Source organism: Oreochromis niloticus, linkage group LG7 (assembly GCF_001858045.2).
Source record: "Oreochromis niloticus isolate F11D_XX linkage group LG7, O_niloticus_UMD_NMBU, whole genome shotgun sequence".
In the NCBI taxonomy this organism is placed as follows: Eukaryota; Metazoa; Chordata; class Actinopteri; order Cichliformes; family Cichlidae; genus Oreochromis; species Oreochromis niloticus.
The window spans coordinates 22,279,641-22,294,686 of record NC_031972.2 but is presented as its reverse complement, the minus strand read 5'-3'; the positions used below and the strand labels follow the sequence as shown (position 1 = coordinate 22,294,686).

At 42.0% G+C, this 15,046-nt stretch overlaps 3 protein-coding genes across 3 annotated transcripts; 1 reads left to right on the top strand and 2 right to left on the bottom strand.

Moving 5' to 3' along the window:
- The first annotated feature begins 852 nt into the window (after positions 1–852).
- On the top strand, positions 853–3,246 carry LOC100705178 (iron-sulfur cluster assembly scaffold protein IscU). The gene is made up of 5 exons (XM_003453850.3): positions 853–1,009; positions 2,024–2,137; positions 2,288–2,398; positions 2,504–2,582; positions 2,681–3,246. Exons 1-5 carry the CDS (start codon positions 908–910, stop codon positions 2,770–2,772), a joined length of 498 nt encoding a protein of 165 aa, XP_003453898.1. The 5' UTR covers positions 853–907; the 3' UTR covers positions 2,773–3,246.
- tmem119b (transmembrane protein 119b) lies at positions 2,788–7,508 on the bottom strand. The gene is made up of 2 exons (XM_005470284.4): positions 7,274–7,508; positions 2,788–5,261 (listed from the first exon to the last, which is right to left on the bottom strand). Exon 2 carries the CDS (start codon positions 5,246–5,248, stop codon positions 4,406–4,408), a length of 843 nt encoding a protein of 280 aa, XP_005470341.1. The 5' UTR covers positions 5,249–5,261; positions 7,274–7,508; the 3' UTR covers positions 2,788–4,405.
- Positions 7,509–8,409: 901 nt separating this feature from the next.
- On the bottom strand, positions 8,410–12,592 carry selplg (selectin P ligand). Its single transcript, XM_005470285.4, has 3 exons — positions 12,279–12,592; positions 11,909–12,020; positions 8,410–11,493 (listed from the first exon to the last, which is right to left on the bottom strand). Exon 3 carries the CDS (start codon positions 11,473–11,475, stop codon positions 10,192–10,194), a length of 1,284 nt encoding a protein of 427 aa, XP_005470342.1. The 5' UTR covers positions 11,476–11,493; positions 11,909–12,020; positions 12,279–12,592; the 3' UTR covers positions 8,410–10,191.
- Positions 12,593–15,046: the final 2,454 nt, after the last annotated feature.

Below are 15,046 nucleotides of genomic sequence, written 5' to 3'. Positions count from 1 at the left end.
TGTTTTCAATAAATTGTATGCTCAAAAAAATCTTTTGTCTCACTCCCATTTCTTCTTGTTGCTTGACTTGGAACCTTGTTAAGATCCAACCATGCAAAATATGATTTTTTTTTTTTTTTGCCATTTTTCAAGTGGTCTTGGACTTTTGATCGGGACTCTATGATTATGGAGCTGCCAGGCAGGAGCAAAAAAGGAAGACCACAGAGGAAATTCATGGCTGTAGTGAAGGAAGACATGCAGAGGACTGTGCGACAGAGGAGGATGATAGAGATAGGGTGAAACGCAGGAAGATGATCTGTTGTGGCAACCCGTCATGGGAACAGCAGCAAGAAGAAAAACCAACAAATAAGTTGCTTTTGACTCTGTTGTTGAGAACATAAAGGTTTTCTCTAAATACTAGTGCGATGCAAATATAAGTGTCGATCTGATACCAAGTAAATTAAGTATTTAACACAATTCAGCATTATTTGAATTCCTGCTAATCAGCAAAACTAATAGCCAAGATGGCTGATAACAATTTATTTTTATAATTAGTTAGTGTCAAAGTGACTGAATGAGTTTGAGCAGTGATTGCGCAGGCATGTTTCCTTTTTGATGAACACGACCAACATACTTAACCTCAGAGGACAGAAATAGATAAAGTATCTACTAAATAGTTGATACAGACGCAAAGTAAAGAGAGATAACTTGACCAATTAAAACACAAAGAAAAAAGTAAAAATAATAAAAATAAAATAAAATATAAAAAATGAAATTCTGATTGTATTGTATTAACAAAAGAGCGTTTTTTGTAAATTACATAAACCGGACATGCGCAGATGTGATTATTGTAGCTCCTCCCCCTGTCAGTGACGTGTGTTCCACTCTCTCGAGCTGCGAGCTTTCACAACTGCGACATTGGGTCAACATGGCGGGCACCGTGGCGAACAAGTGTCTCAGTCCTCTGGCTTTCCTCACCAGGAGGCTCTCCGCTCCCGAGTTCATCACTCAGTGTTGCTACCACAAGAAGGTAAAGGGTCCAGTCTGTAGCTTCACTTTAACGGGGAGCTCGGCTAACAGCGTCGCAGCTGCTTGTTGGTTGATGTTTACTCCTACTAGAAAGCATCCTGGAGTATATCAGCTAACGGATCTACTAAACACGGGCAACCACGACTCTGTAAGAGTGGTCATTCTGTTCGGGCATTCTGTTGACAACCATAGGACGGTGGCTTATATTTAGCTGGCTGCACAAATGCTTCAAGTTACATCAGCCTGCCTTTACGTTGGTTATCTCAAACCCTTACCTCCATGATGCTAGCCCGTTAAAATGAACAAATGTTTTGTTTCATTGTAGCTATTTAGCTTACTTAAGGCTGGAATAGAGTCACTAATCTGCAACCAGCTGTCCACTGCCACAGTTTTAACCATATCCGATTAATGCGCTTTAAAGGGTGGCAGTATGGTGTGCTAGAGTCAGGTAAAAGTTACGTGATACCTGTGAAGGCATATTGATGCAACAGGAGGGTTAAGCGGGTCATGGCAGCCATAACTGTGATGTATTTATGTTTAGCTGGATGTTTTTTGGGTTGATTGTGGGGTGTTGAGGTTTAGACATTATATGCCTTTTATTAAAATTATTTCTTGGATAAGAGGTAATGTTTTGGCCATTAGCTGAGGAGGCTGGCTTTAATCCTTTAATTTCTGATGAAAAATGCAAAAGGTTTTGCGATGCTCGGCCACTTCACACTGTCTTGGTCAGAATGACTCAGCAAGAAATAGAGTAGGAGGGCTGAATGACAGAGTTTGCACTGTGTAGACCATGAAATCCAGTCCTAATCTGCTCATGTCAGTGTCAGTTATGCAAGGGAGGAAAGTTGTAGTTGTGTAACAAGGATGCCAAGACTTGTACACATTCTTTTTTTACCATTGTATCTGAATGTAGATGGCATTTCCTTCCTGTAAATATGGGATTGTTGAATTCTGACAGCAACAGGAAGAGTGCATTTGGCCTGATGCTCCTTTTTCCCCTCTCTGTTGTCTGAAGGTGGTGGATCATTATGAGAACCCCAGAAATGTGGGCTCGCTGGACAAAAACTCCAAGAATGTTGGAACTGGTTTGGTGGGTGCCCCGGCATGTGGGGATGTAATGAAGCTTCAGGTATGTTTGTTACAAAGTGTGTGTGAATTAAAGGCTTTTATTTTTTTTAGTTTAGTAGGGATTAAATTTTAAGAATGGGAGAGATTAAGTTTGTTTTTTTTTCTTGCTCATTTTTTTGGTCACATGAATAACAGTCAAAACTTTTCTCAGATTGAGGTGGATGACCAGGGGAAGATCGTAAATGCCAGGTTCAAAACTTTTGGCTGTGGTTCTGCCATCGCCTCAAGCTCTCTGGCCACCGAGTGGGTGAAAGGCAAATCTGTGAGTGAACACATTACAGACCTGCGTCTCAGCTCCATGTTTAATCTATTAAATATTTAGCGTATTCTGCTCCGCTCATGGCTGTGTGTGGGCTTTTATTTTCAGGTGGACGAAGCTTTGAAGATAAAGAACACCGACATCGCTAAGGAGCTCAGTCTTCCTCCTGTTAAGCTTCACTGCTCCAGTAAGTTTTCTTTTAATATGTCAAGGCTCTTCTTTTCCTTTTTTCCAAACTTCTCTGCACACATGTGCACATTTAACTTCCAATTATTTCCTGTCCAGTGCTTGCCGAAGATGCCATCAAGGCAGCCCTTGCTGACTATCGTCTCAAGCAACAAGATGACCAGCAGGAGGCAGTCAGGGCCAGCAATTAAATGGAGCGCTCACGCTTTGTGCTGGGCCCGGTTTGGCTCGCTGCTGCCAAGAAGAGAAATAGTCCAGCGTCAACACCTCACTTTCCTGCAGCAATGATGACGAATCCACCATCTTTCAACCCTGTGTAGCAGTGTTACACCAGGCTGTTTGTATTAGTCTGCGATCCTCTAACCATATATACTGTATCTTTTAGCCTGTCACGTAAACGCACAATATAAGCACTGTTTTGGGTTGTTGGTACAGAGATGAGCCTTATTTTGGAAATTGCTTTGTGCAGGTGGAGTGTTTTTTATTTTGAAAGGTGTGATGGAGGTATGGATGAAAGCTAAAAGCTGTTTATACCGTCTGCACTCTAAACGCACTGACCTGTTGAGATTAAGCAAAGTGGCTTGAACCAAAAAAAGGGGGTCCAGTAGTTTTAAATGTAACTTATGCTTCTTTAAAAGTCTGTAATAAAATTATCCCTAATCGTACTTTTGGAATCCTGTTTATTATTTAAACATTATTTGACCTTCCATCTACAGAAAAATACAGGCGTAACTAATGAGATAAGTCTTAATTCACTTTAAATAAGTCGTCCTTGTGATCCATTTGAGTAAGCTGCATATATACACACAGCCTGCAAATACACCCGTGCACTTCCTGCTGCAATAACACACCTGAAAAAGCTCTGCAGCTGAGATCCGCTGCAGCCAAAATACACCAGATTGTGGTTTTATATACTTGACAAATCCTGACACTGCTTCGCCTTATCTCAGTGTCTCAGCTTCTCTCTCCCTCACACCCACTTTCTGTTTCTCCTACTTACGTGCACACAATTTTGAAAAGCGCTCTTGCAGAACACAGCAACGTTCAACATCATCTGCACGTTCTACCTTTTTTTGGGCTGTTACACTAAGAGCCTGCATGCCGCCTGCATGCCGTCTGCTTGCCGTTTTGATTAAATTGGAGGCTGTATGGAATCCTAAGCGTGCACCCTAAAAAGAGAAAAATTAAATAACTCCACAATTTTACTCTTGGAGTCTGCTGGAGTAGCTTTGCATGACTTGCAGGTCAAAAATCAACATACTGGGTTGTGTTTTTTTTTGAGAGCATTGCCTCAATGCATCTACTTCCTGAAACAAGCTATTATCAGGAATATCTACCTTGGTGATGTCACAGAGTGCTGATCCTTTGTTTCACAGCCATTACTTGTATATACGCTGAACTTTTTATTTGAAACTTGGGACATGTTTAATATAAAAGTCCACCCTACTGTAGCAGTATATATATGACAGAAAACGAGGAAAAACATAACAGGTCCATATTAAAAGTTCAAAAATGGAACCGAGTCCCAGTTTCCATTTTTGTTTTTGTTTTTGTTTTTTTTGTATAAAAGCGCAGAGTAATTGGGACCACACTGCCTACTGTTAACACCAGTGGCCCATATGTAGAGATGTTTAAATTCAAAAACAGGAACACAAAAAAAACTAACACTATTTGTGTACTGTGAAGCTTGTACAAAGGTGCATTAAGAGAGTGTATCATGTATCATCTGCAACTCTGCCTGCTGTATCTTTAGTAACTTCTCTGCATTTTTTCAAATGAAATCCTGCAGAAATCTTTGAAGGTTTTCTGCACAAATCTGATTTCTTAGAAGGCAGTTTTCTCTCCTGCGATGAGCTGAAGTGTAGCAGAGTCATTGTGAATGTGCAGAGAGGAGGGCCGCAGACTCCTGCCTGTCGAAGGCTCTTGTGAATCAACTTCCTCTGACCGAGGCAGCTCAGGAGGACTCTGCTCTGAGCTGCCCTCTGTGGTGGTGGCCTCACTGTCGGAAAGCTCGCTCGGCTCCTTTTCCTCTGGGAGACTTGGGAGCTGATGGTCTAGGATGCTGCCATCTGCTTTTGAGCTGTCCTCGGGACTGTGGTCTGCTACTTGCTGACTGGGATCGCTTCTCTCTGCAGCATCAACAGATTTATTTGGAGTGCGCAGGCTCTTGGCAGCCCTCATAATGTCAGCCTGGAGCTGCTTGTGAGAGTCCACTGGCTCACTTTCCTGCCCCGGGGAAGCTTTTTCTTGAACTTCGTTAAAGGGTTTGGCACCTCCACTTTTGTCCCTGTCATCCACATACATTTTTTGGGGGAAGGAGGAAGGATAGTAAGCATTGACTTTGCGTCTGTGGCTCATGAAAACTGCCCCACAGATGATAAGGAAGATGAGAAGGATGAGACTGGCTGCAACGAGGATGAGGAGCATGTTCTCATTAAGAAAGTTCACAAGCTGATTCAGAAAGTCAGTTTCCTCGTGGGCTGTGTTGGCAGGTGCGGTCTGGTACTCCGTGGAGACATTGGTAATAGGCAGATAGAAATTGAAGTTGTTGTAGTCTTCCTCATCTATACTTCCCTCCAGAGTATCGGAGTAAGGCAGAGGTGTGGACAGCCTGATGCAAAGCACCACGCACAGACCAATGTGATGAAGGGCCATCAGGAGCGGCATTTCCCCTCGGGATCTGTAAATAACACTTAACGTCAGTGAGACACGTGAAGAGAATTTGTGCTTTGTGTGTATTTGGGTAACATCTTTTTTTTCCGGAAAAGTAAAATATCTGCTCATTTAGTGCTGCTCTTGAGACATTCAGCCTGCTTTACAACAAAAACAAAGATAGAAACCAAGATGAATGACTGAAATTCCACAGTTTACAAAGTACGAGAAGATTACCTTTTATTAGTTATATTTGTCTATCTTGACGTTCACTTAGTTGCACTGTTTTAAATATCATTAGTAAAAGTTACAGTAAAAAAGTCTCCCAGCTCTGGGTTAGTTGAAATTACCCTTTGAAAGAAATACATGTAAACTGCATGATACCTCCAATATTGAGCACTATAGGCCTTATACGCTTATTGCCACTTTATTAGGCACACACTTTCAACTGCTTGTCAATGCAAATTTCTAATCAGTCAGTCACATGGTAGCAACTTAGTGCGTTGATCTGTTACAGTTAAAACTGAGCATCAGAATAAAAAAGAAAAGCGATTTAAGAGACTTTGCTCTTTGTGTCCTAAAGGGCTGGTCTGAGTATTTCAGAAACTGGTGATCTACTGGATTTTACCACTTGATCTTCTCTAGAGTTTACAGAGAGCGGTCCGATAAAGAGAAACTATCCAGTGAGCAGCAGTTCTCTGGGTGAAAATACCTTGTCATTCCCAGAAGTCAAAGGAGAATGGCCAGACTGCTTTGAACAGATAAGATGGCAACAATAAACTAAAAAACCACAACCAAGGTATGCAGAAGCAGACTGGCTACAGCAGCAGAAGATGACATCGGACAAGAAGACAAGCGTGGAAAAACATTGTTTAGTCTGATGAAATCCAGGTGCTAAGGTCAGAATTTAGCATAAACTACATGAAAGCATGGATCCATCCTGCCTTGCATCAATGGCTTAGGCTGACGGCTTCTTGGCACACTTTGGACCTAATAGTTCCAACTGAGAATCGTTTAAATCCAACAGCCTACCTGACTCTTTTCTTCTGATTATCGCCATCCCTTTTGTGACCACAGTATGCCCACATGCTTCCAGGAGGATAATGCACAGCTCAGATCATCTCAAATTGGTTTCTTAAACATGAGATTGAGTTCACTGTACTCAAATACCCTCCACAGTCACCAGATCTTGATCTCGATGGAACGGAAGATTCACATCACGGATGAGACACAGCTGCAGCAACTGTGTGCTGTCATGGTAATATGGACTAAAATCTCTGAGGAATGTTCCCAGCACCTTTTTGAATCTCTGCCATGAAAACCCTGAAGTGCATCCAACCCAGTACTAGCAATGTGTATCTAAAGAAGTGACCACTGAATTATATCTAAAGCAAATTAACCAAATCTCTGCAAATTAAATATTTTTACTACACCTTTTTACATATTAGAATAAATTATATTGAGTGTATCATTAACCTGAGAGGTGTTGATTTAGCAGGAAAACTTCCTGCTCAAATATAACCAAAAGTATCTTACATGGCTTGCTACAACAAGAAGTATAGGGGAGAATATGTGTGTTTGCAACTTGATTAATTCAACCGTTTTTTATAAACTTTGATCACGCTAAGCTACGTGCTCAGTCTGTCTCCCAAATCTTTCTGCGCCATCTGTGTGCAAGCTGCAAGACATGAAAGTCTGGGAAACGGGTTCTGATGTTGTTGTTTTTTCCTTTTTTTTCCAAATCAATCATCCTACTCACCCTGGACCTAATATACACTGACACAGTAACATGCACAGAAGGAGGTCACAAGCACACACAAGTCTTCACTCAGCAGATTTAACAAGTGCGACTATTTTATTTGCAAACGTTATGTCTAAAACTTTTAATGTCTAAGTCTGAACCTTGTCTCTACTTTTTTATTATCATGTTCCTAATTCCTGAGTTTGGATCCTTCTATCATGATGCTGTCAAACAAGATGTCAAGATGCTGTAATTGAATTTTAAGGACAAAACCTTATGAAATGACACATTTGACTCACCATCCACTGCAGAAGAAGAGCTGTCTGCTGAAATGCCCTCAGAATGAGGAGGATGAGACTGGAAAAAAGTGAACTTAGCACAGCAAAGAGCGGCGAATGCTCGGTGAAGCACGCCCCCTCCCCAAGTTTCAGGTTTCAGTGTGGAGGTTTGTCTGGGTATTTAAAAAAAAATGCACTTTACCATGAGGAGAAATCCCTCCTTCTGCCTCTCCACTGTTCTCCTCCCCCTCCAGTTTCCCCGAGAGTGTCTGAGCTCTCCGGCCTGCACACAGATTGTTCTTGTTATGTGGGAGTTTATAATGTGCTGTGGGGGCAGGGGCCTCTTCTCCACTCTGCTGTTTGGCACAGTGGATGTGGAAAGCCAATTCCACAAAAAAAAAATTAATTCTCAAGAGCTATAAAAACATCACAAATAAATATACCCTCTAAAAATAAAACAGAGCCTCTGATTGACAGCCTTTCCTTCGTTTTACCCCCTTAGTCCCTCTCACTGATGAATAACAGCAAACCTCTGGGGCTAAAAAAAGAGTCAGAGAGCAGCTTGTATGAGTGATCTGCCAATGCAGGAAAAGGTTAATGGTTCCCGTGTGGACAGCAAGGAGAAGGGGGAAGGTAAAGGCCACACGCTGGAGACTGTTAGAAACAATGTGGAGCATTTTATCCAGAGACGAGCAATTAAAGTGTGTGTGTGTGTGTGTGTGTGTGTGTGTGTGTGTGTGTGAGAGAGAGAGACCACTTAAGGGAGAAAGTGTGACTTTGTGTGAGTGATTGCATTTTTCTTGCATGTCTGTTTTGCTTTTGATCGCTCACGACAAACGTAGCTTTATATGGTCATGAGAGCGTGTGATGGGTTCCTGCATCCTCCAGGTTTACATTTGCCTCAGCTCTGTTGATAGTCACCGATGTCTGTAAACGTCGGGGGGAAATTTTAAAAAGAGAGAAAAAAAAATGTTGTCTCATGGCCCTAATAAGTATTCAGAGAATTGTTTTCTCTTCTCAGGAAAGGAAGTGAGATTGAGATCCAGTCAGGAGTGGAAAAAAAGCCTTTTTTTGTGAGGGCTTTCATAAACAGGGGCACTGACGGAGATCACAGAAAGTTTATTTCTATTATGACTGTTTATAAATTTACAGACAGGTTGTTTTTATTAAAAAGGCCACTTTTAATGTTGAAAATATTCATAACATTAAGCACAATATGGATTGCAAGGCATAATCGTTTTGAAGAAATCTTTCAGATAAGTTCCCCAAACTTTGGTTGTCACGAGAGAACCACAGAATATGTTTAACTTCTACACTGAGAAGTGATCAGTTCTAAGTTTGCAGAAATGTTTTATTCTTTTATTCATTATGACTCTTAACCTGAAAAGTTACTAAAATGTTAAAGTTAACAAAGACATTTATTTAATAAATTATCAGAAAGTGGATTTCTTCACACACACCTAAACAACATGAAATTAGTTTTGTGCATTGTGATGACCCTCAGGTCGGTTTGTCTTTATAGGTCATGTAACACTCAGGTGGACCAAAGGTGGCCTAGTCGGGTGATTGTCATTCATCAGAGGTACAGTTGGGTGTTCGGATCCCGGATTAGACGCCATTTTTTTACAGGCTTGCAGGGAGTCCATACAGGAGAGGAGAGGAGAGGAGAGACAAAGAGTCACCAGGACATCTCCTTATATGCCACAATGAGCCCCCGATGAATGACAACCCTACAACTAAGCCTTGTTAGCTCCATGCCAGGGTCACATGACCTACCAAGACAAACTGACAGGAGGGTCATCACAGCAAAAAGCGTTCAGCCATCTATGTATCTGTTCATCTTTTGGTGTCAATTGCACAGAATTGGTGATATCCATCCATCCATCCATCCATCCATCCATCCATCTCTTGTTTTTTCTCTTATCTCACTTTTTTATTTAATATAATGGTGCTAGATATTAAAATTATTGTGCTCAAAGCTTCAAAAAGTGCCTTTGAAACCTCCCTGGCTCCTATCAATCATCACGATCCACTTATGGAAAATAAATCCAACATAATGAGCAGTTTTGTGTAGTTACATTTTCTTTTTTCCAAACTGCACCAGCCAATTGCATCTCTTTGCAGAAGGAAGCGTGCCACTGCACATCGACGTTGTGACAGGATGTAAACACGGATTGTTTCCCCCTTAGCTGAGGTGTGATATCGGCTTTTGACTGGCTGATGCAGTTCAGTCGAAAGGACATAGTTCCTGCATAAAACTGCTCACAACACCATTTGAGGATGCTTTCTTGAAAAAAGACATTTGCAATGAGTAGCTTTGGTCAGAAAAAGAAAAACAGAAGTCAGTTGTAACCTGGTTCTGGTATATTCAAGACAAGGAAGGCAACTCTACAGTAAATATCTCCAAAAACTGGCACATCAGGCCAGTCTAGGTGGACAAATAGCACTACAGGCCAGCAGAACAACATGCAAAGTTGACTTGAGGCTGAACTGTCCCTTTAAGCGTTCAGCCACCTGGATAGTTCTTGTAAACTGAACAGTGTCTGAACAGAGCAATAATATCCCTTTGCACAGCAAGCCTTCCTGTCCCCTGTCATAAAGTGAAATACCAGCAGGGCTCAGCTCCGGATGTAAAAAAACAAAAAACAAACTTTGATCACTCTTCATCCTGTGGCGGCTAAAGTCATGCAAAAAGCACTGACCTTGGCCCAAAATACAGAGTTCACTACTAGACCTTGTCAAATACCACATGCAGTTACAGGCACTTGCACATGAAACCGTGAATGTTTGTCTGTTTGTGGTTTCTCTCTTCCTCCACTGAAATAGGGCAGGTACTGAAGCAAAACCACTAATATCAAAGGGGAAGCAGGAGTTTATTCAAATAGCAGCTATTTCCACGCTGACTGATAGCAAAAAGATGAAAGCATAGTAAAATCCATCTACACGTAGCGGTCATTTTCTGGAAGGAAGCTGCTGAGAGTGAGGTTATCTCCCACCTCGTCGTCGCTGTCTTCAGCCCTTGGGATCACCAGGACTCCATTGGGCACTGGATTGTGCTGTCTCGTATAGTTGTAACTCCTCTCGGGCAGCAGAGCAGAAATGCACATCATTTCCGTTTCCTTTTGAGGTTTGCGCTTGTGCTTCCTCGACGACAGTTTGGCGCAGAGGACAATGGTAGAAAAGATAAAGATTGTACACACCAAAGCCAGACAGGCGATGACAATGAGGCACTGCTTCACCACGTTCTGGGTCAAGCAGGGTTGAACCTCGGTGCTGGGGGTTGTTTTTGAGACTTCACCGTGTGGCGATTTAGTAGCTGATGCTGACTTAGTTGTTGGACGTGGTAGCACCGTGGGCCTGCGGGGGACAGGGATTATTGGAATGGTGGAGTTGGGAGATTCAGTTGACGTAGAGGTAGCGTTTGACTGTGTGGAGATAGAACTCGAAGCAGAAACGGACTGAGTTGCAGATGAAATCTCAGGGCTGGTCTTCAGTGTCTTGGCTGTTGTGGGGGGCAAAGAGGTGGACACCTGTGGCACACGTGTTGTCTCCGAGATCGACTCTGCCGTTGATGGGCTTGCAGTAGAAACTGAAAGGCTGCTGAGGTTCTGAGTGCCTGGAGCTGCAGTAGATTTCTCAGAAGAGAAAGTGGATGACGACACTGATGTCATTTCAGACTCAGGGATGGATGTGGGCTGTGGAGAAGACACAGCTGCTGTTGATGAGAATGTTGCAGGAGCAGTGGTGTCTGTAGGCGCTGTGGTTGACTGTGGATGGGATCCGTCCTCTGCATGTGTTGTTGTTTCTTTCATGGTCACTTGGTGGGAGGGTTGAGTGTCAATCAAAGCTGTGGAGGTATGAAGTAACTGCGGAGCGGAGTTGCTTGTGGCTGCTGCTGCAGGGCTTGTAGGAACCAAAGGGACTGCACTGTCACTGGAGCTGTTAGTTTTGTTACTGATAGCTGCCGTGCTAGTTTCCACTGTGGTTACCACTGTGCTCTGTGCCACTGCAGAAACGGTAGTAGCTGCAGGTCTGTGAGTTGTTCCCCACACTGCAGGGTGTGAATCTGTTTTATTGTGAAACGCAAGTGCAGTTGTCAGCTGGGCGCTTGTCTTGTTGGGCTCAACAGTGTAGGGAGAACCACTGGTTTCTGGGATGGAAGCAGCCACGATGAATATTCCCCATAAAAAGGCTGGAAATGTCTTCATGCTGAGGAGTGTCATAGCTGCGTTAAACTAAATCTGAAAATGCAGAACGAGTTCAAAGTTAAAAAAACAACGAAAAAAGATACATGGGAGGAAAAATCATTGTGTCAAGTGTACCAGTTACATCGTGTGATGAGGCAATCATGAGTCTGTCACCACACCCTTTGCTTTACGTTCACACCAAAACTCAAAAGTATAGCGCTGAATATTAAATGTGAAACCTTTTAAGCAGACTGGCAGGGAATTCACATTTTGTGTTTTCAGTCAGAGAAAATTTTAATCTTTAAAAACACACACACAAAAAAACCAAAACAAAATGTAAAATATGTAGAGAGAAATAAAATAAATCGGACTCCTGTGCCAGAACTTATCTGGCACCATCAAACATAACGAGATAAGCAGTAGATCCTTAAATCAGAAAAGTTTAACCACAGCAGTGGACGTGTCTTACCTCTCTACAGGTGGAACAGAGCACGGGTGAGGACGAAAAGTGATAAAAGTTCAGCTCATTTCAACCACTCTCAGAGGACAGTCTCACAGTACTGACTTGTCGACTGTAGGTGCTTGACAGAAAGAAGAGAATAAAAGAAAACAGGAAATGTTCACACTTTTTTTTTTTGAAAACCCAACACGGCGCTACGTAATGTTTTCTGATACAGACAGTTCCTTTTGAAGAACACGGCTTAAGCTTGCATCAGCCAGGAGGCAAACCGTTTCACAACCTTGTTTAGTTTTTATCATTTTCATAAAAAAATAACATTTGAAGACATAACCAAGTCCTGTCAGCTATAATCAGGTATGTAGCAGAAGATCTGTCTTACCTTTCTGATGGAAAGCTCAGGATTGATCAGTTGTTGCTCTTTGGCCAGTCTGATTACTACTTCATCTAACGTAACAGGAAGTACTCAGTTCTGCAAACTGCTCAGATGCTTCCCGCATGTCACCCTATGGTCACATTTCTGTCTAAGATTTAAAGCTACGTGTCATGCGCAGATCGTGGTTAACCACAGCGACGGGACACACAGTTACATATAAACGTATAAACGATGGATGGATCATGTGTGATAGACGGATACCTGATTTCTTGTCTTATGAATTGAAAGCGTGCCACCTTGTAACAGTCACCTCACAAGAAGCTTGGACACCCACATTTGCATGCTGGGGAAACTGAAATGCTCATCTTCTGTGGAAATGATAACTGTCACTTCCTGTACTGGTGAGTCACACTGAGATGTGGCTAAAAAAAAAAAGCAAAACGCAAGCTTTAAAAAACAGTGACACAAAAATGAGTTTTTCCTTTGTTTTGTTGCCAAGAAGTGAACAAAACAAACACACACACACACACACACAAAGCAAAACTACCAAATGGAAAAACTGAAAACACAAATCTATGCAGATCATGCAATGAAGGTCTTTATCTAAAAAACTGAGCAGTTAGATGATTACATGTGGCTTAAAATAATCCATCAATATTGGCTAAACGTCACTGTGAATATTTACAGTCTGTCTTCTATTATTGTATAGTGGATATTTATAGTTAGGTGCCAGTGCTGTCAGATATTGTTAACCTGCTTTAGACGAGAAAATTCACTGAGTAAAACTGTAACTGCGTACAGGCTTTTTTCTTGTTGGATTTTTGAAGAAATATGAAGAATAAAGAATACGACTGTGCAGCTGTACCCCTTCTTCTACATCAGACTCCAAATTGTCCAATCATGGCCACACACTGTACTTATATAGTGCCTTTTCTACTTAATACAAACATGTCTAATTGCTGAGGAAACTTTGACATGCACACTAGGGAAGCCTTCTGATCAGCTGCTCCAACGCCTGAGCGGCAGCTGTCTGAAGTATAAGTGTAGCCCCATGCTTTGAACCAGTGCTTTATTTTATTTATTAATTTTTTGCTGGAGCCAAAACTGATCATATCAGGAGTGTTTAAAGAAAAAAGAAAATCCTGGAAATCAGTCCATAAAAACTAAAAACCTAGTTTTTTATTTGGCTGATGCCTCCTTCATAGTCACATTAAGTGTGCATACCATTTTTGCTTTCTATGCAGATGTTATGGGCCTCTTCTACCCGTGCCTCTTCACAATGGTAAGCCTCCAGCTTCACTAACAAGAAGTGGCCAAAGCCACAGAGAGGCAGATTTAGAAAGTAGGTTTAAGGTGGTTTTGTTGTGGATGAAAAAAACTTCACTTCCTGGGCACAATGGTGGGCTGGACTGCACAACAACTCAGGCTGTTTCCTTCTGAATGTCCTGCCCCTCACTCAGGCTGCACTGACAGCCGCACTCCAGTGTTCACCATATTCACAGTGCATGACCCTATTAATTGTATTAAAAGATGATGAGTACGCTCTTGACCTTACTCCTTCTTCCTGGAAATGCTGGACTCTTCAAAGTTAGTGTGTGTGAATGTGTGTGTGAATGGGTGGATGACTGGATGTGTAAAGCGCTTTGGGGTCCTTAGGGACTAGTAAAGCGCTATATAAATACAGGCCATTTACCATTTACAGTTGGAGAAACTGGGGTCAGTTTGAAATTAATAAGTTTGTTGTCTGCACAAGTTTGGAGCAGTCTAGAGAAATGACCTTCAAATTGAAATCAGTTAAGGTTTCTGATTTGTATGGGAATTATTCTCATTTCCAGAACTTTTTAATCACGACACACCTCATATTTAGACATAGGGTGGATGCTAAATAAAGCAAGCACCATCCAAAAGCTCAATTAATTAACAATTAATTAACTCAAAGTAACAGACTAATTAACCACAAAAATTTCACTCACTCACAGTCTAAACCACACAGCAGGCCATAATATTACGACTATAACTCCAATAAAGGCACCAGCAGCACAGTCAGAGGTCCAGTTCAGTGACTCACAGACAGCTATGTCTGCGGTTTTACATGCAAACCTGTGAGGAATGACTCACTTTTGAAGTGAGCCACAAATGGCCATTAAAGAAACTGCGGATCACCGCCAAAGTCACAATTCATGCTTGTGTGTCCATGTGCATAGATATTTGGCCATGCAGAGTGAAGGACTCCAGGTATACAACATACAAAGATGTGCAAAAACCCAACATTAAGTAGCTCACAGTGACTTATTGTGGATGATGTTGTGCACAGAGCTAATGCTGAATGGTTGAAAATTGGAGTTAACCACTGAGGAGAGGCGCAAAAGACATTTTTTAAAAAATGATGAAAAGACCATACAGGGCCTGCAGTGGACACATTCAGTAATTTTTAACACTCAGTTTCACTTGAGCTCTTTGCATGTTTGAACTTCAGTCGTCTGATTGACGGACCAACAACAGCACAAACAAAAATAGCTCACAGTCCAGTTGGTCCACCTCACTTGTTTTGCCCCCTGCTGACAGTAAACATGTTGACAATGGTCCACAGAGCTGCGTGTTGGCTCTGTGGACAAGGGTTAAGGTATTTAAAGTCAACACCACAGCAAAACCAAATTCTTGTTAATTTCCCCTTTTAAAAAATCACGTTAGCTCAGCTTAGCATAGGTTAGTCCTCCACCTCTCCCCTGTGGAGGCTCTGTGCTCTGGCCCCATAGTTTGAGAACCTCTGTTCT